The sequence below is a fragment of the Liolophura sinensis genome, chromosome 6 (genome assembly GCF_032854445.1).
Source record: "Liolophura sinensis isolate JHLJ2023 chromosome 6, CUHK_Ljap_v2, whole genome shotgun sequence".
NCBI lineage: Eukaryota > Metazoa > Mollusca > Polyplacophora > Chitonida > Chitonidae > Liolophura > Liolophura sinensis.
In genome coordinates, this window is record NC_088300.1 from 764,726 (window position 1) to 791,268 (window position 26,543).

At 39.9% G+C, this 26,543-nt stretch overlaps 1 protein-coding gene across 1 annotated transcript in view; it reads left to right on the forward strand.

Annotated features, from left to right (window-relative positions):
- The first annotated feature begins 53 nt into the window (after positions 1 to 53).
- Positions 54 to 26,543, forward strand: part of LOC135468506 (proteasome activator complex subunit 4-like) — a 44,651-nt gene continuing 18,161 nt past the window's right edge. The window contains exons 1-24 of the mRNA XM_064746793.1: positions 54 to 333; positions 3,998 to 4,138; positions 4,415 to 4,531; positions 4,898 to 4,942; positions 5,751 to 5,900; positions 6,209 to 6,272; positions 6,763 to 6,837; positions 7,034 to 7,153; positions 8,397 to 8,486; positions 8,928 to 8,986; positions 9,188 to 9,394; positions 14,881 to 15,067; positions 15,825 to 15,914; positions 16,176 to 16,240; positions 16,896 to 17,037; positions 20,152 to 20,250; positions 20,634 to 20,706; positions 22,155 to 22,222; positions 22,617 to 22,832; positions 23,238 to 23,389; positions 23,565 to 23,657; positions 23,922 to 23,980; positions 24,425 to 24,487; positions 24,701 to 24,756. Coding sequence (XP_064602863.1) covers positions 128 to 333; positions 3,998 to 4,138; positions 4,415 to 4,531; positions 4,898 to 4,942; positions 5,751 to 5,900; positions 6,209 to 6,272; positions 6,763 to 6,837; positions 7,034 to 7,153; positions 8,397 to 8,486; positions 8,928 to 8,986; positions 9,188 to 9,394; positions 14,881 to 15,067; positions 15,825 to 15,914; positions 16,176 to 16,240; positions 16,896 to 17,037; positions 20,152 to 20,250; positions 20,634 to 20,706; positions 22,155 to 22,222; positions 22,617 to 22,832; positions 23,238 to 23,389; positions 23,565 to 23,657; positions 23,922 to 23,980; positions 24,425 to 24,487; positions 24,701 to 24,756 — 2,637 coding nt within the window. The 5' untranslated portion in view covers positions 54 to 127. The remainder of the gene's footprint in view (positions 334 to 3,997; positions 4,139 to 4,414; positions 4,532 to 4,897; positions 4,943 to 5,750; positions 5,901 to 6,208; positions 6,273 to 6,762; positions 6,838 to 7,033; positions 7,154 to 8,396; positions 8,487 to 8,927; positions 8,987 to 9,187; positions 9,395 to 14,880; positions 15,068 to 15,824; positions 15,915 to 16,175; positions 16,241 to 16,895; positions 17,038 to 20,151; positions 20,251 to 20,633; positions 20,707 to 22,154; positions 22,223 to 22,616; positions 22,833 to 23,237; positions 23,390 to 23,564; positions 23,658 to 23,921; positions 23,981 to 24,424; positions 24,488 to 24,700; positions 24,757 to 26,543) is intronic.

Sequence of the window (26,543 nt, forward strand, 5' to 3'; positions counted from 1 at the left end):
AGCCAGTGAAACCCTCCGTTACTATCTCGCTACGTGTTGACGTTGTAATCGTTTCTGCTGTGCACTGTCATGCCGTGAAACTATTTCGCTTTCCATTATTGGCAGTGTTATCTAATTTTCTGACAGAATGGATGAGGATAACAGCAACCGAGAAGAACTTTTAGGGTTTAAGCCACAGAAAGAAATCTTTTACAACACTCTTTTGCCATATGCGGACAAGTTAGACGAAGAATCTTGTCAACATTTCGCCGAAATCAAAGGCGAACTTTCTCGGGCTGTTGCTCTTCGTGATCTCAAAGTTGGGGCCAGTTATTGGGTTGGCCAGTTGTCACGGTGAGTTATGTTATATTTTTAAAGGTTTTAACAGTAATCTGTGTTGAAATTTGAGCAAAATTGTTATGCTGTGATGTAGGCCTACACTTCTATCTTTTACGTTACTGGACGTTTGAGTTTCACTACAGGCTGTCAAGTCACCCGATCAATGAATCGTGAAGTGACACAGGCCCTGCCAGTATCACAGCTGATCTATCGTCATTGACAAATATTGAATAATCGCTCCATTGAAACTCTGGACAACGTTTTTAATTTGCAACAGCTGGCTTATACAGACATCCATGTTTTGAGGGTTGCGTGCTCTAGTATTATGGGCAGTACTATAATATGGTATTATCTCTCCATAAACTGTTTGACGTAACCACCAAGAAACCTCTTCACTTAATATTAAGAGTAATAAAAATTTTTCACTTGTTATCTCTTCCAGCAGAACAGAACTGAAGCTACATTAGGCCTATGACACTTGCCTCCTTGTTTCCCATTCCAATATTTTGGAAAATTTATAGGGTGACGAAACAGTTTTCATTCTTTGTTATCATTTTCAGCTGTTCTATAGTAATCTCACCTTTCGCATCACTTTTTGTCAAAGAATGAAAAAAGGACTTTTGATTGAGGTGGAGGCAGGATTACCGGCCATTTTCTGGAACATCAATTTATGCTTGTCGGTATTCAGTTTTCCTTTTGTATATTATATATTTATCTGCGGAGGAAAGCAATGGGAAAAGCTTTTCAAATATGAAGATTATTAAGGTATTGAAACAGCATGTAAATGTGGAGTCAGCCTGCTATTCCACTGACTTGCTGGCATACCAGTTTCTGGGTTTGTACTGCAAAGTGATGCTCCCTGCAATATTGTGATTGACAGAAGCACTGTGTGACCTGGGACAAATTGGAGATTTGAGGGGTTGGATTCAGGGCCATGAAACAGTGTCACCTGACTAATCGACACCTTATCCATTTGGAATTACTCCTGCACCAAACTTGTGGTGTTCTGGGCGTAAGCACTTATTGTTGAGAGAAACATAGTTTTTGCCTAAGGACAACAGTATGGAGGAGATGAGTCTTATTGTATAGGTCTACAATGTATATATACTGTAATTCTTCAGCCTTTTAGAATGTTGGCAAGGTGTTTATTTCAGCATGTTCTGAGGACATTAGTCTGTGTAGACTGATAACATTATACTTTTCATAAAAACCTGAATTCCTTGATCCAACCAATGTAGTCTCCAAAATCAAGTTAAAAATTTGCATAAATTGCCCAGAATGTTGTTTTTTCATTTTGTGAAAAGGTTGAGGAATTAGCATTAGCATTACCCCAAGTTAGCTTTAAGACGTAATACCACATTTAACTTTATGTCTTCAATTGTGTGCTTGGCCCCAAAATAATTGCCTAACAGTATATTAAATATGAACAAAATCTGGTGCTCTGTTTATGTGTTCATTTTGAACAACTGTATTGGCTGATGAATTTGACTAAAATCTTTAATATAAAAATTAAATATGACTTAATACCAGTATTAGCTAAACAACTGTGCTCAGATTGTTGAGAATTTCTGATTGGATCTCAAATATGAAATAACACTGGTTATAATCAAAGACTAGGCAGAAAGATTTTTTTTCGCTTGCCTCTTTAAAGTACAAGAATAGCTTATGTCAGACTGAGTGTTGGCGTCCAGTAAGAGGGAAAGCAATGTTAAGGTAATTGTGAAGGGATGTGTCTGAAGAAGTACTGCATGCATTGAGCTCAGGTTTAAATGTTTGCATACATATGAATCACAGTAGTATGGGAAGAGCGTTCCTTCTTTGATGCTCTGTGTGCGTAATAATTCACAACTTTGTGATTTTAGTGAATCATTGGTAAATTTCTGACTTCACATGTCTGACATCTTTTAGAATTCTTGTTGAAGCAAAATGGTTTAAGGTATCACTCAGTGATTTTGGTTGGTCGATAGTTTTGTATTTACAAAATAAACCATTTTTGGGTTGCAATAAAATATATATTTCTGGATCACTGACTCATTTTCATCGGACATTTCGTAACTAGTATGGATGACATTTTGCTGACCTACATCTACCCTTGGGTAGCCTTGCAAGGTAATTTATTCCAAAACTATAATAATGACGCACCTGATGCATTGCAGTGTCTAAAAATCTAGTCGAACATTTTCACATTTTCATGTAGCTATTTTGCAATTCTTATCGGCGAATATATTTTGGCTGAATTTCTGGTTGAGTTTCAAATTCACAAGTCAGACTAACTATTTTAACTGCTTTCAGCCTGCTTTAATAAATGAGCTGTCTGGACGGTATTGGACATTGCAGGACTGTGTCTAAGCTGTCATCCACACCATAAACAAGTGCTGATGTAATCATGTGATCAATATATTAATGAATCTGCTGTTGACAGTGTTGTCAAACCGTACTGTTCCTTGTGTCAAACCAGTTTTTTTTTTCAAGTATTATTACATTGACTGGTAGCACCATTCTCAGGGACACTGCACAGTGACTTGACTTGGAGGTTTAACATTGACTGGTATCTCAGCACCATTCTCAGGAACTGCACAATGACATGACTTAGAGGTTTAACATTGACTGGTATCTCGGCACCATTCTCAGGAACTGCACAGTGACTTGACTTGGAGGTTTAACATTGACTGGTATCTCAGCACCATTCTCAGGAACTGCACAATGACATGACTTGGAGGTTTAACATTGACTGGTATCTCGGCACCATTCTTAGGAACTACACAGTGACTTGACTTGGAGGTTTAACATTGACTGGTATCTCGGCACCATTCTCAGGAACTGCACAATGACGTGACTTAGAGGTTTAGCATTGACTGGTATCTCGGCACCATTCTTAGGAACTGCACAGTGACTTGACTTGGAGGTTTAACATTGACTGGTATCTCGGCACTATTCTCAGGAACTGCACAATGACGTGACTTAGAGGTTTAACATTGACTGGTATCTCGGCACCATTCTTAGGAACTACACAGTGACTTGACTTAGAGGTTTAACATTGACTGGTATCTCGGCACCATTCTCAGGAACTGCACAATGACGTGACTTGGAGGTTTTAACATTGACTGGTATCACGGCACCATTCTCAGGGACACTGCACAATGACTTGACTTGGAGGTTTAACATTGACTGGTATCTCAGCACCATTCTCAGGAACTGCACAATGACATGACTTGGAGGTTTAACATTGACTGGTATCTCGGCACCATTCTCAGGGACACTGCACAGTGACTTGACTTGGAGGTTTAACATTGACTGGTATCTTGGCACCATTCTCAGGGACTGCACAATGACATGACTTAGAGGTTTAACATTGACTGGTATCTCGGCACCATTCTCAGGAACTGCACAATGACGTGACTTGGAGGTTTAACATTAACTGGTGTCTCAGCGCCATTCTCAGGGACACTGCACAGTGACTTGACTTGGAGGTTTAACATTAACTGGTGTCTCAGCACCATTCTCAGGTACACTGCACAGTGACTTGACTTGGAGGTTTAACATTGACTGGTATCTCGGCACCATTCTCAGGAACTGCACAATGACTTGACTTAGAGGTTTAACATTGACTGGTATCTCGGCACCATTCTCAGGAACTGCACAATGACTTGACTTAGAGGTTTAAATTTTTTGATTGTAGATACATTCGTATATATGGCCGAAAGTTCTCTAAAGATGACCATGTGTTGTTGATCAAGCTGCTGTATGATTTGGTGACAATCCCGGAGCTGGAAATTTGCCTTGTGGTCAAATTCAGTAACTTGCTCAGCACATTGCTCAAGTAAGTTTGTCTTTTCTGTGAAAAAAAAAAAATAAATAAATAAATAAGTAGATTTTCTTGAGAACTTACTTATGTCTATATAATGGGAGACAGCTTAAAACTTACATTGAAATCTGAGATAAATATTGAGAAGATATGTTTCCTGTACAACATGTACTTCAGATGTGGAGCTTGGCCAGTTTTTGCACGTTTAAGTTAACAATTATACTTAGCAGATTAGTGTCATTCAGACTGCTGCAGTAAAATCACCCATTCATGTGCGCATTGTTTTTACAGGAAAAGAGAACTGTTGACCAGGGATGACCTGGAGTTGCAGTGGAAACCATTATACAACCTTGTGGAATCCATATTGTACTCTAGATATGAACAGCATGGGCTACAGCTCTTTCCCTCGTATGGCTTTTTTCTCAGCATTTTTATGTTGTACATGTAATTATAATATATCCATAGCACAGAGCTAATTAATGTCAAATGTAGATTAACTGTGCATCAGGTAATTTGTGATTTTTGTATCATAATTCATTTCTGCTGAATTTCTCTGATTAAATGTGAGAATTGAAATTTTGTACATGTATCTTCATCACTTTGTTGTTTGAACTTACCACTAAATTGTTGTACATTGATTTAATATTATTGGACATAATGCCATATCAGACACTCCAACACAGTCAGTACAAATCCATGGTCATAGTTTTTTCACTTTTACCCCGAAAATGTGCATTGTCAGTGTATGATATGGTTTGCTTTTGATGTGCACAGGAACATTGATGGGACTCTTAAAGGGCTGGTCAGAGTTTGCAGACCGTAAGTTATCTGCCTTATTTAGGATTTAATGACTCTTTTGTTCCCTTGTGTACTCCATATATGTTTGCTTCACTACCTTCAAAAATACCACCCTGTTCTGAATATTTTCTTCCAAATGTTAATTTTATAATAAGGCTTAAAGTTTTCTAAGAACATTTTGTTCCCCCTTGTGTACCTATTTTATTTTAAACAATATAATGTAGTCATGCAATAAAAAATGGTGAGATAATGGGCATGTATGTTACGCTGAGCTGTATAAAAGTCGAACCAGCCATCCTGTCTCAGATGTGTTACGCTCAGCTGTATAAAAGTTGAACCAGCCATCCTGTCTCAGATGTGTTACGCTGAGCTGTATAAAAGTTGAACCAGCCATCCTTTCTCAGATGTGTTTTACGCTGAGCTGTATAAAAGTTGAACCAACCATCCTGTCTCAGATGTGTTACGCTCAGCTGTATAAAAGTTGAACCAGCCATCCTGTCTCAGATGTGTTACACTCAGCTGTATAAAAGTTCAACCAGTCATCCTGTCTCAGATGTAGAATTTCCATGTGTGCCTGCGTAAGCTTTTCTCAATGCTTTGATGACAGTAATTGGCTGACTGTGTAGATATTAGAGTTTAGGTTGTTCTTCAGCAGATTTGCGGGAGTCCTCCACCAATATGCCATGCATGTTAAACTTTCTTTGGGGCTCAAAATCTGTACATCGTAGATCTGTGCCAACAAATCTATTTATCTGGTTTTCCTGCGTATAGGGCATTTTTTGTTTTGTTTTTATTTATGTTAACATTTAATTATCGTTTCTGTTTGCAGTTACTTCCCTTTGGAGGCTACCCAAGAAATGTTGGATGAGTGGCGTCCTCTGCTTTGTCCATATGACATCACTATAATAAAGGGATTGGGATATTTTGAGAACTTTCTTCCCACTAAACTACCTCCAGAGCATCACAGTAAAGGATTCAAGTAAGCTGTGTCAATAGTTTTGATATTTTGTTACCTAAACTTGTTACAATTTGTCCTGTTGTAAGTGCCCAAGATAGAAACATTTGGCTTTGTGAAATTAAAAGATGGAAATGTAGTTTGTACATATATTCTTGCCTTGTGGTGAAGTGCAGCAAAAGTTAACATTTTCAATTATTAAATGGCAAGTTTTGTTGATAAATTTGAATAATTTTCAGTGAATGTACATGTATAATGTTATGCATACTCTGAGCAGATTTGCTTATGTACAAGCTGGCATTGCTATTGAACTTTGCCCTTTATACTTTCAGACTTTGGTTTGAAGAGATGATGAATATGTGGGACTCCTTTCATAACACACCATCATTTGAAAATGTAGGATTTTTGGCTTGGATCATTTTAACAGTTCACAAACTATATTTTTATTAATCCTGTAATTTGCCTGATTTTGCCGTACACAGACCTTCTTCTATTTATATGATGTCTTGATATGGTAGGACTTCCTGCCACTCTGTGTCTACCCTAGATCCTCAACCTTTTCACGTATGAAAGATCCACTTTTCAGTGCAATTTATACATATTTTGGAGAAAAAACTGCATTGATTGGTTTCAGGGTTTCACAAAAAAGTATAATTTTATCAGTGAATACAGAATAAAGCCTTCAGAATATGCTTAAATAAACACCTTGCAAACATGTGAAAAAAATAAAGAATTACAGTAGTTTTTGCAAATATTTGTATATTTTTGTGCATGTGCCAACAATGATAAAAAGGTACAGAAAATTGTAATGCCTACATGTTTTGCCTGTGCCATTCACTTTTTATAATGTCAAAGGATCCATGTTTTTTCATTTTTCATACAATAGCTTTTGGTGGCGTTATTTTCACGCCTGGCAAGTGACAACATTGGTTATGTGGACTGGACGCCTTATATACCAAAGGTAACTGTTTCTGTTTCTCCTATGTCTTCTTACGCTTGACATATTTTTCGACCTGTTTAAGGTTTCTGTGCACAGCATTTTCTATTCCAGAGTAATTTACTAACTTGTCATGATGTGGATATGTTTGATTTTTTTTAATGGTGAACATAGTTTTAAGAGATTTCTAGTCCTTTTATCTTACTTGATTTTGTTTCAGATCTTTACTAGAATCATACGGAGCTATAATCTTCCAGTGGGCACCCAGTCTGTGCAGATTGGCCGTTCACATAACAGCTACGATGTGGGAAGAACCTCAACATGGATGGCAGCTATGCTGGTAAGTATCACAATTAAAATTAATAGTTCACATTTTAAAGCTTTAAAGTCTATGATCTATGTTAGTATTTAGAGGATATAATTTGTATCTGTCACTGGGTAATATGAGACATACTGTCTAGGAAAGGTCTGCAAACAATTTGCTCATTTCTTCATCCCAGTTTCCTCCCACCGTAATGCTGGCTGTCGTCGTATAGGAGAAAAGATTCTCACAACAACATTCTAGAGTAGTGAGGTCTGCATCAAATATGACCACCCCACTTACTCATAGCAACATTCTAGAGTGAGGTCTGCATCAAATGTGACCGCCCTGTTTTACTCACAACCATATTCTAGAGTGAGGTCTGCATCAAATGTGACCACCCTTGCTTGCTCACAACAATATTCTAGAGTGAGGTCTGCATCAAATGTGACCACCCCGCTTACTCACAACAACATTCTAGAGTGAGGTCTGCATCAAATGTGACCACCCCGCTTACTCACAGCAATATTCTAGAGTGAGGTCTGCATCAGATGTGACCACCCCGCTTACTCACAACAACATTCTAGAGTAGTGAGGTCTGCATCAGATGTGACCACCCCTGCTTGCTCACAACAACATTCTAGAGTGAGGTCTGCATCAAATGTGACCACCCCGCTTACTCACAACAACATTCTAGAGTGAGGTCTGGATCAAATGTGACCACCCTGCTTACTCACAACAACATTCTAGAGTGAGGTCTGCATCAAATGTGACCACCCCTGCTTACTCACAACAACATTCTAGAGTGAGGTCTGGATCAAATGTGACCACCCCTGCTTGCTCACAACAACATTCTAGAGTGAGGTCTGCATCAAATGTGACCACCCCTACTTACTCACAACAACATTCTAGAGTGAGGCTTGTATCAAATGTGACCACCCCTGCTTACTCACAACAACAAATAAATTTACAAACCTGGACACATTATATGTCCATCATTCTTTCCACTAATGTATTTCACGGCAAATGTTTATTTTTTTTATTTTTTATTTGGATGAATGTCTTCTAAGGTACTGCTGTAAGGTGGTGAAATGGAATGTCCTTTGTCAACACAAAAATATCTGAAGAAGAAATATTGTCTTTATACATAAGTGATTGCTTCAGTCATGTAAAAGTTGTTGTAATTTCAAAGCTTGGAGCTTGTATAAAGGTGCAATATGATATATAAAGGAAAGGAAGAAAGGTGTGGTAAGATATGCTGTGCTTGTACTTTGTACCCCAGGGAGGTGGAAGCTCTGCTCAGGACACCATAGATAAACTGTTTGGGGGTCTCCAGACGTTTTACCATCCGTCCAACATGGGTCGATGGAATGTAAGTATGTTATGGATTTCAGAAAAGCACACAGCATGGGAAATGAAAGTAGTCCTGACCAAGCTTTATCATTCCTGTGTCAAGTTGTGATGGATTTCAGAAAGCACACAGCATGGGAAATGAATGTAGTCCTGACCAAGCTTTATCATTCCTGTGTCAAGTGTGATGGATTTCAGAAAAGCACACAACATGGGAAATGAAAGTAGTCCTGACCAAGCTTTATCTTTCCTGTGTCGAGTTGTGAAGTGTATAGGCTTCTGTATATAATATGATGTTATTTTAAAATGCATGTAATGGCATTCAGTAATATTAATAGGTTATCATGTAACAACTCCGTTTTCCATCATGGATAGGGTTTAATATAGTACAGTAGCGACCTTCAGATTCATTACTGCTAGTATGTCTAGTGTGGCAAAAATATGCATACGTTGTATTTTACAGATGAAGTTGAATCAGGTTTTACTGAGGTTACCACAAGCTGTTGTGAGAAGGATTCACAGGTAAGAATGTGTTCAGTCCAACAGGGTCTTTGTAATAGCTCATTCTGATGTAGCTGTTGGCATCAGAGGTGTCCAAAGGAAAAAAGATACTAATTAGTTTTGAAATGTCTCCTATTCTGTACAATCTGATCGCCCAGTTTATTTTCCTGTTACACTTATATTTTCTGAATTGCTATTGTTGTAACATTTTTTCTGTGACAGAGAGCGATATCGAAAGCCTTCTTGGGAGCAGTCAATCCCAGACTCTCACAAAATGACAGATGACGAAATCACTCGCTTTGTGCTGTGTATGAGACCTGTGGCTCTCATTGCGATATTTGGGAAGTTTGGATCCCATGAAGCGGGACTGGCATTGAAATATCTAGCAACTTTACGTCCTGAACTGATTGTACCTCCACTTCTAGAGAGGTGAGCTATACACCAATGTCCCCCATGACTTTGAATATTTTGATTATCTTTAATTATGTATTGTACAAATTATAACGCTCTGCAAACATGACTTTAGATATTGGCTATGACCTGCATTTAACAAGGCCTGAGAGAATCACTATCACTATTCTGTTCTATTGTTTTCTTTGGAAACTCGAATCGGTGCGTCTACTTTTGTTGGAAGTCTAGAAAGTATGTACTGTGACTCGTTGATCTGTGCTGATCCCTGGGTTACCAGTTACTGTGTCTGTTCCCTTCTCAGTGGCAACTTCGGGCTTTTGCTGCTTTGAAATGACACCGTATGCAGATTTCTCACAATCAGATCCTATTGTATATCGTCTCCCATGTTTTGTCTATGCGATATTCCAAGGAGTTATACTGCCCTGATTTGTAAAATTATCTTATTGAGACTAGTACACACACATATACATGGATGTTTGGTTTTCGTCTCACTCGGCTAATGAATACCCTGTAGCCAGATTTGTGTCTATTTCTAATAATTATTGCAAATCATATCTATTGCCGCTAAATTACATATACGTTTTCTTCCGTCATAGTCAGCCTCTTCTGGCAAACAATGCCCCAGCATTTACTGTCTTGTTCTTTATATGACTCTTTTCCTTGTCTACTCTTCTTTTTTTCTTTTCTGTTTTTGTGATTTAACATGCCTGTTCGCGGTGTCATTTACTCCAATACCTATATCTGCCTGGACTTACTTACTATACAAACTGTACCCGTAATGGATAATATCATAAATACCGAGTCTGCTCCACTCCCGAACTCTCTTTCCATCCTTCCTTTCCACAATCAATCTTCTCTTCACGAATTCTGCTCTGACGTGATATCAACCTTGTTTTCATCAACAACGTGCTTTAACCCCATTGACCTCAGTGAAAATGAACATTGTAAATCACCTACGGATGACAATCATTACGAAATATCACATTGGAATAAAATTGCTGATCTCCAGTCTAGTTATTTCACCCAAACTCAGTTTATCTCAACCTTTTATGACAGCAAAGGCCTATTCTCTGTCTCTCACTTCAATATACGTAGCATGAGGAAACACTTTGAGGAAACTGTTGGATTCTTGCAGAAGCTTAATTTAACTTCACTGTGTTTGGGTTCTCGGAAAGTTGGCTAACAGAATCAAATGAGTCCTTGTGTGCGATCCCCGGCTATACAATGTTCTCAGAGTCAAGTCAGGATAAGAAAGGAGGAGGTGTTGTCTTGTACTTAAGCAATATCGTTTCGTCGTGTATCATACAACACGGCCTGGGTGACAAAGCTTTGCGCGATGAATATGGAAGCGTTCGCTTCCAAAATCTTTATATATAAATAGTCATGATGTGTCTAACAAAGACGATATAGCTGACAGTTTCAATAATTTTTTTTTTTTTGCCATGGCATCTAACATTGAATCAAAAATACCGCATGCTACATGCGACTTTGCTCAATACCTTGGCCAGCCAATCTCAAATACATTCAATTTCTCACCCATCTCACAGGCAACCATTTCTTCGACAATTGACTCCTTAAAATTGTATGCACCTGGAATTGATGGTATCAATATGTCCGATCTCAAACTGGTTTCCGAGTATATTTCTACTCCGTTAGCTGACATGATTAACTTATCTTTCAAAAGTGGTCACGTCCCGGACTCATTAAAGATTGCTAAAGTTACACCCATTCATAAGTCAGGAGAACTCCAGAAAATTATGGACCGATATCTGTCCTCCCAGCCATAAGTAAAATATTTAAAAAACCTCCAGCAGTCAATATTACAAGTTATCTCAAAGAAAATAATACCATATCGCCAGATCATTATGGTTTTCGTGCCGATCATTCCACCATGAATGCAGCATGTTCTTTACACGATTTTCTTGTATCTGCAACAAGAGAAAGACTTCTGAGAAAAGAACGAAACTACTCTTGTTACTTTTTTAGACTTGTCGAAAGCATTTGATACTGTGAATCACAAGATACTCCTTACTAAACTTAAGCATTACGGCGTTCAGGCCAAACCACTCCTATGGCTGTCAGGTTATTTAGCTGGCCGGACTCAGTGTGTCCAATATGACTCTATAGATCTTTCTTTAGCCCAAGTTGACTGTGAAGTCCCACAGCGATCCATCCTAGGGCCCATCTTATTTCTTTGCTATATCAACAACATAACTAATGTCACCACTGTACTGAAATATGTATCATTCGCCGACGACACAAGTGTGTGTAGCTCATCAAGAAATTTAAACGAAGCAGTCACTACCATGTGTGCTGAACTCAAAAAGATTCGTGACTGGATAACTTCAAACAGGCTATCGTTAAACATGAACAAAACCAAATGTATGGTCATCCGACCAGTATCCTCTTCTCTTAAGGACATTCCTCGGCTTTCTGTGCAAGGGTCAGTTATAGATTATGTTTCTGAATTTAAATTTTTGGGTATAATGTTTAACAGCAAACTTTCCTAGACATCCCGTATCGGTTACATTTGCAAAAAAGAATCTCGCAACACTGGCATAATTAAGCATATTAAACACTTTATAAACAAACCAACTCTACTAATACTTTACAACTCCTTAGTTTCCCCTTTTCTGAACTGTGCTTGTGTTTTACGGGGTAACACTTATTCCTCTCATCTCAAACCCTTGAGTCTGTAACAGAAATGCGCAGTGCGTTCAGTACGCGTGACAAACTCTCCACCGATCCGTGTCGGAGATCTGCTGACGCGTGACACACCCTCCACCGAGCCGTGTTGAAGACCTGCTGACGCGTGACACACCCTCCACCGAGCCGTGTCGGAGACCTGCTGACGCGTGACAAACCCTCCACCGAGCCGTGTCGGAGACCTGCTGAGGCACATAGGATTATCCTCGGAGGTGTGAATATAGTCCCGTCCACTGACTAATCCTTACCTAGTTTCCAAGCGAAGGTGTAGTCTATGTGAACATAGAGCAATGAAAAATGAACAGTTTACCTCAGCAAAATAAAATAAGTTCAACTTGATTAAGTGGTTTAAGGGAGTAAATATATGATCGAAGTCATTGATTGGTGTAGACGGTCGGCGTACTAATTTTGCTAGAGGCCTACATTGGTGTTATGCCATATAGAACTGTACAGCAGATATTTTATAGCAAACTCCACAAATCTTCACAGAAACTTCACAATCCAACACACCTTCCTTGTGAGTAAGGCACGTGCAATACTGCACACCTCCCACCTAGGACATTGCCCGAACAAAGGCAGACAGCGGTCTGGTGTTGTCGTGCCTTTGCATGATCCTCCACACGTGTTTCCTATCATTTGTATAACAGTCACGTCTTAATATCATCACACATTTATATTACTGTAAGGATCGTTGTAAGCCTCGTTGTAAGAGCTAAAAAAAAAAACCCGAAACATGTATGTTCAGGACAGAAGCAGGCATCACCGGGCTGCAGACCTTTCACCTTCAGATTGACAAACATGTAGGCCTGGCCAGAGCTATCAGTGTTTTCAACCAGTAACCTGAAATGGCTGGTGCATTTTTTTTTAAATTTGACAAGTGTCTTTACGAAGTTTTCAAGATTAGCCTACATTAATTATTGATTGTCTGCAGACTAAATTGTTGACCAAAATGCCACCTGGGAAGTTATACAGAATAGGGATGTACACAGAAACAGTGAATCCAGCTCCAGCAGTTTGGAGTGATTAATTCGTTTTTATTGTTTTAAGATTTTCAAAACCATACAGTCTGTGTCAGTTAATAAAATTGCACACTTGTGAATATTATTTACTTACCCCAGTACCACATGCCTGTTGTTCTTCAATCTTGGCAAAGTGTGGACACTTAAGACAGCATGAGTTCTTTCAGGTCTCTGCATTAAGCTCTTAGTATTTTAATTAAGCCTGCAATAAACCGCTTTGCTGTTGCTGTTGCTGTTGCTGCCAGCTTCCATGAATAGTTTACACAAATATAGTAAACACCAAAACCGGAAAGACAACAACTCATAAACATATGTTATTGATACACGTATAAGATAGTCCCAAACATTTTGCTTTAACTTTTGTTCAAGTTCACAAATAAAATTTAATATCTGATTTCATCTGGGTGTTGGTTCAAACAATGTGTTGTTAAGCATAAATGAATCCCATGAAGGCATTTTGTAGTTAAGGAGAGTCAGTAAAGAAAATATTAAAGGCACGGTGTGCCCGATAAGCAAAAAATTCAAATGAAGTGTATTGGTGCAAATGTAAAATTATTTCTTGTTGTCTGAGAAAAAACTTTCGAAAAAAACATTTTTTTACTTCATGTGTTACCTGTGTCTGTGCTTTTCCTGCATGGTTTGATATATACGACAAATTGTCCACAAAGTCATATACACAAAATCTAACTTGTATTTTATTGTGTTTTCATTTATTACCACTTTTTGTACATGAAATTTGTATTGTGATACCACGTTGTTGTTGCAAGGTGACAGTTTGGTCTTGTGAATTACTGAGAGGCAGATAGTTTTGTACTGGCAAATGACACAACAAGGAAAACCTTCTACAGAAGAAATGAAAATAGGCCTGTTTGTCCACTTTTTATGGGAGATGAAGAATCGGTCGTGGTGCTCCATTACGAATCTTGCATGGACTCACACGTAATCACTACTTTAAAAGAAGATATCCACGCTGCAGTCAAAAAGGACACACATCAGTAATTTTACTTTGGTTACATGTATGGTGTTAGTCTTTCAAAACTTCTTTTAAATCAGTTCTAACAAACTAGATATTCGGTCATCAACTTTCCACAGCCTGCGCTTATGCATAACAAAGCTCAGCCACGTGTGTGTGATCAGTGACAGTGGACGGATCACTGACTCTGCAGGTGAGCCTCTTTACAGGCGCTGTACAAGCTCTGTAAAAGACCTCTGGGATCGCGATAATCTCCTGCCTAATTTAGACTGTTAGCCTGAGCCGTACTGTACGGGTTGATTACCTGCTGGAATAACAGCAGGCTCTTCTTTCCTCTTGTATGACATTCATCATTTATGCAAGTCAAGGTTTTTGGTAGCCTTCTGAGTTGTTGCTTTCTCTGGGCTAAGGTCCCAGGATAACCAAACTGCCTTTGACTTATGTCAGACTTTGTATAGACTTCAGAACAATTTACTGTGTTTACTGTGTCAAAATAGTGATTTATCTTATTCATTTTTATTTTTGCGTCACAATTTTAACCTATGTAATAATTACTGTGTAAGTTCAAATCCAGGTTCAGGTCAGATCATTTTTTTGAAAATGAATCATTTGATGGGATTGGGTGTGTCGGTAAAGAGTAAAAATCTGAGCTGACACCCTCAAAACCCTAATACAACCTGCAACACGTGAAACCAGCTGCATGTGCAGTCAAGTTTATCTGACGTCAGCTTATGTAGAAATCTTATGTTGTACTCTAGAAACCTGTAAGATATATGTTAAGCTTGACTTGATATTTCTGTCTGTAGAACATATCCAGCCATGGAAACCTTGACAGAGCCTCACCGTTTGATTTCCTGTATGACCTCCCTGGTGGGTGTGGCTGGGCCCATGTTGAGGGCAGGCAAATGGTACAAGGAAGGGCCCTCCCATATCCTGCCATTGCTGCGCTTGTCTCTGCCTGGTATTGACCCTAATGACTTCAAGAAGTGTTTGGTAAGATTGACACATTTGGTTTTTAACACTTTCACATGATGAACTTGACATTTTTGAAACCACTATTTTCATGTCAAGATAAATTTTAAGGGTTCAGTTATTGCGTTTGGAGTAGTTCAGTGCAGTAAATCAAGAAAACAGGTGCACAGAAGTCGGTGTAAAAAGGGCTAAAATGATGACATAGACAGTGTGAAAGTAAACAAGTGTACGGCTAACTTCAAGGGGTACAAATGTTGCCTGGTAGAGACAAGGATGAGAGATTACTGACCCTTGCAGTTCAGCTTGACCTCGTGTGCCACCCCCTTTGGGGAGTCCGAGGATCAATTTTGTACTTTATGATTAATTAAAGTCTCTGTCTCCTTTGATTTGATCTAAAATGACCTGAGGTCAATACTTATGGCAAGACAAATGTCAGAAACACATGTATTAGAAAAGATTCATAAATTACTTGCAATTTTAGAGTAAATCATAGGGCACATGTAATCCTGCTTCATCCCAGCTCAATCTTATAAACATTTATCATGTGGATTTTTTTTACTTACCCTTATATTTGTTTTCTTAGGTGCATAGGTCACCTGTAATCCCTCTTTGTCCTATCTCAATCTTATAAACATTTATCATGTGGACAGTCTTACTTACCCTTATATTTGTTTTCTCAGGTGCATAGGTCACCTGTAATCCTTTTTTTATCCTATCTCAATCTTATAAACATTTATCATGTGGACAGTCTTACATACCTTTGTATTTGTTTTCTCAGGTGACATTTCAGATGATCTCCACGTTTGTGTCACTGGTGCCTCTTGTAGATTGCTCAGAGGCTAACCTGGTCAGGACAGATCTCACTGAGGTGGGTTCAGTTAGCCGATTCTTACAGTGAAAGCCAGCAAATTTTCTCCACTACTGAGAGTTTTAATTTGTTTTTTTTTTGGATTCAGCTTTTGTTTCTGGTGATACATAACTCCTGACATATTTCATTTGTTAATAACACATTTGAAGATACATATATTCTCAGTGCATATCCCTGTATTTTCCTAGAAAGCCTCTGTGAATCTGTTTTTTTGGAGTTCTCTCGTTCAGGAGTTTTTAAGCTTTTCATCTTTGTTTGCAGGAGGAGAGAGAGCTGTGCTCTGCTACTGCCCAGTTTGAGGACTTTGTCTTGCAGTATATGGATAAGTAAGACCTAATTTATTTGAAAAGTATTCTTTCAAACAATTACAGAAGAAAAAAGCGTAATAAGAAAATATAAGGATATCTCTGTTCCTACAACAGTAGCTGGGCTGCTGCTTTGGCTGAATAGTTAGAGCGTCCGCCTAGATGTCGGGAGACCCAGGATCAAATCCAGGTTGGGTCATACCAAAGACTTGTTGCTGCCTTGCTTGGCGCTCATCACTGAGAGATTAGAGCAAGGAAACAGGATTGGGTAGTCTGGTGTCAGTATAATGTGACTAGGTGGGGTGTGATGTCTGGTATCTTCGACGTGATACTTCAGTGACGCCTGCACTTAGGTGGCATGAGCTCGCCCTGCTACAAGAAAACACAGTATATGTACACACCTAATGTCTCCTTGTTGTCACATGACAGGAAAATTGTTAAGTACAATGTTAAACCCCAAGCAGACATACATGCATACAACAGTGGCTTCACGCTGTTATAAGTGGTCATCAATGACAGATGGTGATAACAGTTGGCTTTATGATTCTGAGGTCAGGTTTTCTAGTCTAGATAGTGAGGGCTTAAAAACAGGTCTTACTTTTATTGGAGTAGAGTTATAATGACACAAGACTTATATTGCTGTCAAATGTTTATCTTCATTCTATTATTACCTCAGGATCTTTATGTTGATTGAGAACAATGCTCAAGACAATGGTCACACCACAGAGCACCTGAATCCAGAACAGAGACTACTGGAGCTGGGTCTGACCTCTACCTTCACATCAGTCCTTCAGCAGTCCTCCACACCAATATTCCAGGTAACTACCTTACTCTCTGACCTTCAGCAGTCCTCCACACCAATATTCCAGGTAACTACCTTACTCTCTGTCCTTCAGCAGTCCTCCACACCAATATTCCAGGTAACTACCTTACTCTCTGTCCTTCAGCAGTCCTCCACACCAATATTCCAGGTAACTACCTTACTCTCTGTCCTTCAGCAGTCTTCCACACCAATATCTCAGATAACTCCACCTTCCTCTCTGACCTTCAGCAGTCCTCCATACCAATATTCCAGGTAACTACCTTACTCTCTGTCCTTCAGCAGTCTTCCACACCAATATCTCAGATAACTCCACCTTCCTCTCTGACCTTCAGCAGTCCTCCACACCAATATTCCAGGTAACTACCTTACTCTCTGTCCTTCAGCAGTCCTCCACACTAATATCTCAGATAACCCCACCTTCCTGTCTGACCTTCAGCAGTCCTCCACACCAATATTCCAGGTAACTACCTTACTCTCTGACCTTCAGCAGTCCTCCACACCAATATTCCAGGTAACTACCTTACTCTCTGTCCTTCAGCAGTCCTCCACACCAATATTCCAGGTAACTACCTTACTCTCTGTCCTTCAGCAGTCCTCCACACCAATATTCCAGGTAACTACCTTACTCTCTGTCCTTCAGCAGTCTTCCACACCAATATCTCAGATAACTCCACCTTCCTCTCTGACCTTCAGCAGTCCTCCATACCAATATTCCAGGTAACTACCTTACTCTCTGTCCTTCAGCAGTCTTCCACACCAATATCTCAGATAACTCCACCTTCCTCTCTGACCTTCAGCAGTCCTCCACACCAATATTCCAGGTAACTACCTTACTCTCTGTCCTTCAGCAGTCCTCCACACTAATATCTCAGATAACCCCACCTTCCTGTCTGACCTTCAGCAGTCCTCCACACCAATATTCCAGGTAACTACCTTACTCTCTGACCTTCAGCAGTCCTCCACACCAATATTCCAGGTAACTACCTTACTCTCTGTCCTTCAGCAGTCCTCCACACCAATATTCCAGGTAACTACCTTACTCTCTGTCCTTCAGCAGTCCTCCACACCAATATTCCAGGTAACTACCTTACTCTCTGACCTTCAGCAGTCCTCCACACCAATATTCCAGGTAACTACCTTACTCTCTGTCCTTCAGCAGTCCTCCACACCAATATCTCAGATAACTCCACCTTCCTCTCTGACCTTCAGCAGTCCTCCACACCAAAATTCCAGGTAACTCCACCTTCATCTCTGACCTTCAGCAGTTCTCCACACCAATATTACAGGTAATTACCTTCCTCTCTGTCCTTCAGCAGTCCTCCTCAGCTATATCTCAGATAACTCCACCTTCCTGTCTGACCTTCAGCAGTCCTCCACACCAATATTCCAGGTAACTACCTTACTCTCTGTCCTTCAGCAGTCCTCCACACCAATATTCCAGGTAACTACCTTCCTCTCTGTCCTTCAGCAGTCCTCCACACCAATATTCCAGGTAACTACCTTACTCTCTGTCCTTCAGCAGTCCTCCACACCAATCTTCCAGGTAACTACCTTCCTCTCTGACCTTCAGCAGTCCTCCACACCAATATTCCAGGTAACTGCCTTACTCTTTGTCCTTCAGCAGTCCTCCACACCAATATTCCAGGTAACTACCTTCCTCTCTGACCTTCAGCAGTCCTCCACACCAATATTCCAGGTAACTACCTTACTCTCTGTCCTTCAGCAGTCCTCCACACCAATATCTCAGATAACTCCACCTTCCTCTCTGACCTTCAGCAGTCCTCCACACCAAAATTTCAGGTAACTTCACCTTCATCTCTGACCTTCAGCAGTTCTCCACACCAATATTACAGGTAATTACCTTCCTCTCTGTCCTTCAGCAGTCCTCCTCAGCTATATCTCAGATAACTCCACCTTCCTGTCTGACCTTCAGCAGTCCTCCACACCAATATTCCAGGTAACTACCTTACTCTCTGTCCTTCAGCAGTCTTCCATACCAATATCTCAGATAACTCCACCTTCCTCTCTGACCTTCAGCAGTCCTCCACACCAATCTTCCAGGTAACTACATTACTCTCTGTCCTTCAGCAGTCCTCCACACCAATATTCCAGGTAACTACCTTACTCTCTGTCCTTCAGCAGTCCTCCACACCAATATTCCAGGTAACTACCTTACTCTCTGTCCTTCAGCAGTCCTCCACACCAATATTCCAGGTAACTACCTTACTCTCTGTCCTTCAGCAGTCCTCCACACCAATATTCCAGGTAACTACCTTACTCTCTGTCCTTCAGCAGTCTTCCATACCAATATCTCAGATAACTCCACCTTCCTGTCTGACCTTCAGCAGTCCTCCACACCAATATTCCAGGTAACTACCTTACTCTCTGTCCTTCAGCAGTCCTCCACACCAATATTCCAGGTAACTACCTTACTCTCTGACCTTCAGCAGTCCTCCACACCAATATCTCAGATAACTCCACCTTCCTGTCTGACCTTCAGCAGTCCTCCACACCAATATTCCAGGTAACTACCTTACTCTCTGTCCTTCAGCAGTCCTCCACACCAATATTCCAGGTAACTACCTTACTCTCTGACCTTCAGCAGTCCTCCACACCAATATTCCAGGTAACTACCTTACTCTCTGTCCTTCAGCAGTTCTCCACACTAATATCTCAGATAACTCCACCTTCCTCTCTGACCTTCAGCAGTCCTCCACACCAATCTTCCAGGTAACTACCTTACTCTCTGTCCTTCAGCAGTCCTCCACACTAATATCTCAGATAACTCCACCTTCCTCTCTGACCTTCAGCAGTCCTCCACACCAATATTCCAGGTAACTCTACCTTCCTCTCTGACCTTCAGCAGTCCTCCACACCAATATTCCAGGTAGCTCTACTTTTGTCTCTGGCCTTTAGCAGTCTTCCTCACCAATATTCCAGGTTACCTTTTTCTCATGTCTGTGGCTACCATTCTCATAATTGCCGACTTCTGTGGATATCTTTGACCGACTAACTCTCAGTGTAAACTTTGTTCAGCAGATCGTACCTTGAGGAGGAAGGTATGTTTATTTCTTGTGGTTTTATGACTCTTATGTTACTGTGATTTCAGTCAGCCCTAAGGAGGCTGTATGCTTTTACCACGGACACAGTTTTGGAGGCCAAGGTGGGAGGCCGCTTTGTGGCCAATCTTTGCCGGGCTGCAGCCAGGGTATGTCAATATGTGCTCTTCCTTTTCCATGCTGTATTTGTGACAGTAATGTGACACACACTCAGTGCTTTATTTGTGTTATGGATTTTAGAACTTGTTACCCGTGGATTCACTGGAATGTTTTTGTGATTCATCAAATGTGAATGAGTGTTCTCTTTTTTTTCATTTACTTGTTCCATTATCGCAGTTAAAAGTCAGACCTTGTTGTTCAAAGTGAAATAATAGAATTACCAATGATAAGTTTTGGCCAATAATCATGTGTGTGGGAGGTCCAGATAGGATGGTGGTATGTAGGTGAACACAAAGTAGGACTTTAGGTGGGACTGTTTAAAAAACAAGCTTTGGTTAGCTTTTAGTTGTAGTGTTTGTTTTGCTTTTCCCAGGTGCACCCAGAACTGGCTCTGAAGAAATTCATACCAATGCTGACAAACAATATCAAACATCAGATGACAGCACGTAGGTACTCTAATCTGTCTGCAACATGAAGCTTTTGCTGCACATAATAATTATTATTTTCAATAATATGGCTATTTAATACTGTGTGAAGTAAATTGTACAATTTGATCTCATCAGGGCTGTGTGGATAGCGCAATAATCTTCAAATATTGTATACACCATACTCATGGATAGAATGTCATGGTTTAAAGTGGTTCAGCCTATTCTGTGATCACAGATAGAATGTGGTAGTTTACAGCGGTTCAGCCTATCGTCTAATGGTGGATAGAATGTGGTGGTTTACAGTGGTTCAGCCTATCGTCTGATCGTGGATAGAATGTGGTGGTTTACAGTGGTTCAGCCTATCGTCTAATGGTGGATAGAATGTGGTGGTTTACAGTGGTTCAGCCTATCATCTGATGGTGGATAGAATGTGGTGGTTTACAGTGGTTCAGCCTATCGTCTGATGGTGGATAGAATGTGGTGGTTTACAGTGGTTCAGCATATCATCTAATGGTGGATAGAACGTGGTGGTCTGCAGTGGTTCAACCTATTGTCTGATCATGGATAGATTGTCGTGGTATACAGTGGTTCAGCCTATTGTCTGATTAAAGGATAGAACATGGTGGTTTACAGTGGTTCAGCCTATCGTCTGATTATGGGTTGAACGTGGTGGTCTGCAGTGGTTCAGCCTATCATCTGATCATGGATAGATTGTTGTGGTTTACAGTGGTTCAGCCTATTATCTGATTGAGGATATAACGTGGTGGTTTACAGTGGTTCAGCCTATCGTCTGATCATGGATAGATTGTTGTGGTTTACAGTGGTTCAGCCTATTATCTGATTGAGGATATAACGTGGTGGTTTACAGTGGTTCAGCCTATCGTCTGATCATGGATAGAATATCATGGCCTAAAGTGGTTGAGCCTATCCTCTGATCATGGATAGATTGTCGTGGTTTACAGTGGTTCAGCCTATTATCTGATTGAGGATATAATGTGGTGGTTTACAGTGGTTCAACCTATCGTCTGATGGTGGGTACAACGTGGTGGTTTACAATATTTCAGCCTATTGTCTGATCATGGATAGAATGTCGTGGTTTACAATGGTTCAGCCTATTCTGTGATCACAGATAGAATGTGGTGGTTTACAGTGGTTCAGCCTATCGTCTGATCATGGATAGAATATCATGGCCTAAAGTGGTTGAGCCTATCCTCTGATTATGGATAGAATGTCTTGGTTTACAGTGGTTCAGCCTATCGTCTGATCATGGATAGAATGTCATGGTTTAAAGTGGTTCAGCCTATTCTGTGATCACAGATAGAATGTGGTGGTTTACAGTGATTCAGCCTATCCTCTGATCATGGATAGAATGTCGTGGTTTACAATGGTTCAGCCTATCAATGTGATCAGATCTAGGAGGGTGAGGTATGGTTGATATGTAAGTGTTTATAATATCATCCTTACAGATGGGAACATTACCAAAGATGAACAGCTGGACGACAGCTTACTGTGGAACATTGTGCTGCTATCTGAGGTAAGGATTTATGTTCTACAAGTATTAACTCACACAGTAATGAAATCTCTCATTCTTTTGATCAGTACAGGGGTAATATTGGATATTGATTTATGCATAGCCAAAACTCTGTTATTAAGGTAAAGACAAACATTGGGAAAAGTGGAAGGACTGTACCCTTTAGTTATAAGTGTTTTCAAGTTGCTCAAAAGTATATCATCCAGTATAATATCATTATTACATGTGTCTACATGAACTTCTTGTATCTTGTTTGTGACTATCACTATGACTTCTCAGTTTGTGTGGAACGTGTATCAGCGAGAAAAAGCTAATATGGAAGAAAATGGCTGTTTGAAGTACAAAATAACATTTAGTAGTTAGGTGAACCTATGAGTGATGTATTTCCTTCTCGCAGGTTGTACGTTGTGACGGATCTGTCCTGATGAACTACCTGGATGAGTTGACGGAGGTGCTCAAGCTAACCCTCCACCTCACCTGTAAGCAGGCCTACGAGCTATCTGCCAGCACTCTCAAGTCTCTCCTGCGAGCCCTCACTCTTGTCTACCCGCTGGACTTCCGCAGCGTGGCCACAGATGTGGACACTCCGGTCAAAGATTACCTGGCTATCAGGGTAAGTTGTTATGTAGAAGTGCTGGTAAATTTTACTCATTTGTTAATATTGCATATCATTAAAATGATTATACGTATGTAGGTAAGGAACACCTTGAAGTTTACCCCAAAAATGCGTTACAAAACAAACTTCTCCATGAAAAATTTCCATGCATGTCTCATATATACTTCAACAGTTTGATAGCTTTAGATGATTGTTTTAGATGATTTTTTTGTTAATGTCTCCAAGCGTAATTGTTTTTGCATAATTTGAAAAGTTAAGTCATTTGTGAACAAATAAAAAAGTCACAGAATGGCAGTATTTTTTTGGCAGTAATTTTACTCCAGTATTGTCTTCTTGGTTGTGAAAGGCTGACAAGGTGTTCATCTTTGTAATATGGTTATACCTGCTCTGTACATGATACAGGACTGGGGGAAGGCTGGAGACCTGAAGGACCTGGGCATGAAGTGGCACGTTCCCTCTGACAGGGAGATCACTGCTGCTGAACGGCTGACCCACAAGTTCCTCACCCCAGAGCTAGATAGCATCAAATCTGTCACTACAGACAACATGTCTCGGTATGTCAGTACACGTCAAATAAAGCTTTGATCTGTCATTGTACCCAGACACAGACCATTTCTTGGAAAGCTTAATGTCCTTGTTACTCTGCCTCTTTTGCTCACGTGAGACTGTTGTTTTGGTGTTAGACATATGCACCTGTTGTATTATCATCTTTCAACTTCCTTTTTGCAGAGATGAATTGTTGCAGAGGTTGACAATAGTTGGGGAGATCTTAATGGGAACAGGAAGTCTGTTACCAGGCATCCAAGGGAAACCACTCCAGCTGTAAGTGTTTTTATCATTCAGGTGGTGTTACTAGGAAAAGAGAAACACTGTGTCACTCTGTCATCATTCTTTTGATAAAATTCTGTGTGTTTAAATCTTTCTGATGCTTTGACAAGATGGTCACAGTTAATGTCTGTGTTGAATAAGTTTATTTACAAAGGACAGGTTTCAACTGAGCTTCTGAATGATTGTGTTGTTATTCATCAGGCTTTAAATTCCCTACAAGATGACTAATTTTGATTTCTCACCATCTTTTGTTGTTAGAGTGGACAGCATGGTACCCCTGACAAAACTGACCTTTACTGGCAAAACAACAGACAGAGGTGAGGCCTGTCAGTAGTATAGTATCTGTAACTGTTATATCTCTGGCACTGACTGTGCATCAATTAATTGCAGCTATTGTGGATTGCATGTGCATGTCATGTGGAACAAGTCTATGTTGGTGATTTTTGTGTTCAGGTAGAAGCGATACTAGATAAATCAAGTATGTGATGTAGATTTGGCTGAATTATGCCTCTCCTGGTGCATATGTGTTAAAGGATGTCACACAGTTTGATAGTGCTATAAAATTACAGGATTGATATTATACATACATATATACACACTTTTGTGTGCATTATTTTATTCTCTGCAGGTTTAGCCATACCTCAGAATGAGTGTTTTATTTTAACTTTAATTATTATTTTGAGAGATCACTGTTTATGTACAATGCTATATATTACATGATGTTTTACGTGTCATGTTTTATGATTTGTCTACCTTTGAAGTGATAACTCTGGATGGGAAGAATGTGCGAGAAGCAGTAATTGAGGCAATCAGGCCACTTCTGAGTGAGTAATACAACTGTAACTTGGGACAAGGTTCTGTATTGTAATGTGGAAATGTAACTTTTAATCTGATCATAATAATTATAATCATGTACAATGTGGTTGTAGAGGCTTTCAGACACCTTCCATTTGTTCATATGGATTGGAATACGCGTATAACAACCCTTAGGCTGAACCTGTAATGTTGTTTCAATACCCATGTATGTCCCTCTTCAGGTTTTATGCTGGCAAGCTGTGAAGATGATACAAAAGGACTCTTCAAACTGCTATCAGTAAGTCATATCCCAAACAGTTTTACTGTAGTTCGTATTTTTTAAAAAATTGTTTTAAAGGTCATGTGACTGGTTTTGGCCCATGTTACATTTTTATTCAGAAGACAGTACATGTTTGTTCTTAGCATGTGAAAGTCATGATTTGTCTGTTTGTTTAAGAAATGGCTCAGTAGTTTTAAGGTTGTATGTTTGTTGCATAGATCTTATGTGATATGTTTTGTGGAGATTAACATGATGTTTGCAGTAGACGTCGTTTACTGTGATGTTGACTGTGATGAGCTTTGTGATTTGTAACTGTATGTTAACAGGAGGTTTTGTACTGGGATATTTGCTGTGATGGGCTTTGTGATGTGTAACTGTATGTTAACAGGAGGTTTTGTTCTGGAAGATCGACTGTGTTGGGCTTTGTGACGTGTAACTGTGTGTTAAGAGGAGGTTTTGTTCTAGGATATTTGCTGTGATGGGCTTTGTGAAGTGTAACTGTGTGTTAAGAGGAGGTTTTGTTCTGGGAGATCGACTGTGATGGGCTTTGTGATGTGTAACTGTATGTTAAGAGGAGGTTTTGTTCTGGGATATTTACTGTGATGGGTTTTGTGATGTGTAACTGTGTGTTAACAGGAGGTTTTGTTCTGGGAGATCGAGTGTGATGGGCTTTGTGATGTGTAACTGTATGTTAAGAGGAGGTTTTGTACTGGGATATTTACTGTGATGGGCTTTGTGATGTGTAACTGTGTGTTAAGAGGAGGTTTTGTTTTGGGATATTTACTGTGATGGGCTTTGTGATGTGTAACTGTGTGTTAAGAGGAGGTTTTGTTCTGGGAGGTCGACTGTGATGGGCTTTATGATGTGTAACTTTATGTTAACAGGAGGTTTTGTTCTGGGATATTTACTGTGATGGGCTTTGTGATGTGTAACTGTATGTTAAGAGGAGGTTTTGTTCTGGGATATTTACCGTGATGGGCTTTATGATGTGTAACTGTGTGTTAACAGCAGGTTTTGTACTGGGATATTTACTGTGATGGGCTTTGTGATGTGTAACTGTATGTTAACAGGAGGTTTTGTACCGGAAGATCGACTGTGATGGGTTTTGTGATGTGTAACTGTGTGTTAACAGGAGGTTTTGTTCTGGGATATTTGCTGTGATGGGCTTGGTGAAGTGTAACTGTGTGTTAAGAGGAGGTTTTGTTCTGGGAGATCGACTGTGATGGGCTTTGTGATGTGTAACTGTGTGTTAACAGGAGGTTTTGTTCTGGGATATTTACTGGGAAGGGCTTTGTGATGTGTAACTGTATGTTAACAGGAGGTTTTGTTCTGGGAGATCGACTGTGATGGGCTTTGTGATGTGTAACTGTATGTTAAGAGGAGGTTTTGTTCTGGGATATTTACTGTGATGGGCTTAGTGATGTGTAACTGTGTGTTAACAGGAGGTTTTGTACTGGGAGATCGAGTGTGATGGGCTTTGTGATGTGTAACTGTATGTTAAGAGGAGGTTTTGTACTGGGATATTTACTGTGATGGGCTTTGTGATGTGTAACTGTATGTTAAGAGGAGGTTTTGTACTGGGATGTTTACTGTGATGGGCTTTGTGATGTGTAACTGTATGTTAAGAGGAGGTTTTGTTCTGGGAGATCGACTGTGATGGGCTTTGTGATGTGTAACTGTATGTTAAGAGGAGGTTTTGTTCTGGGATATTTACTGTGATGGGCTTTGTGATGTGTAACTGTATGTTAAGAGGAGGTTTTGTACTGGGATATTTACTGTGATGGGCTTTGTGATGTGTAACTGTA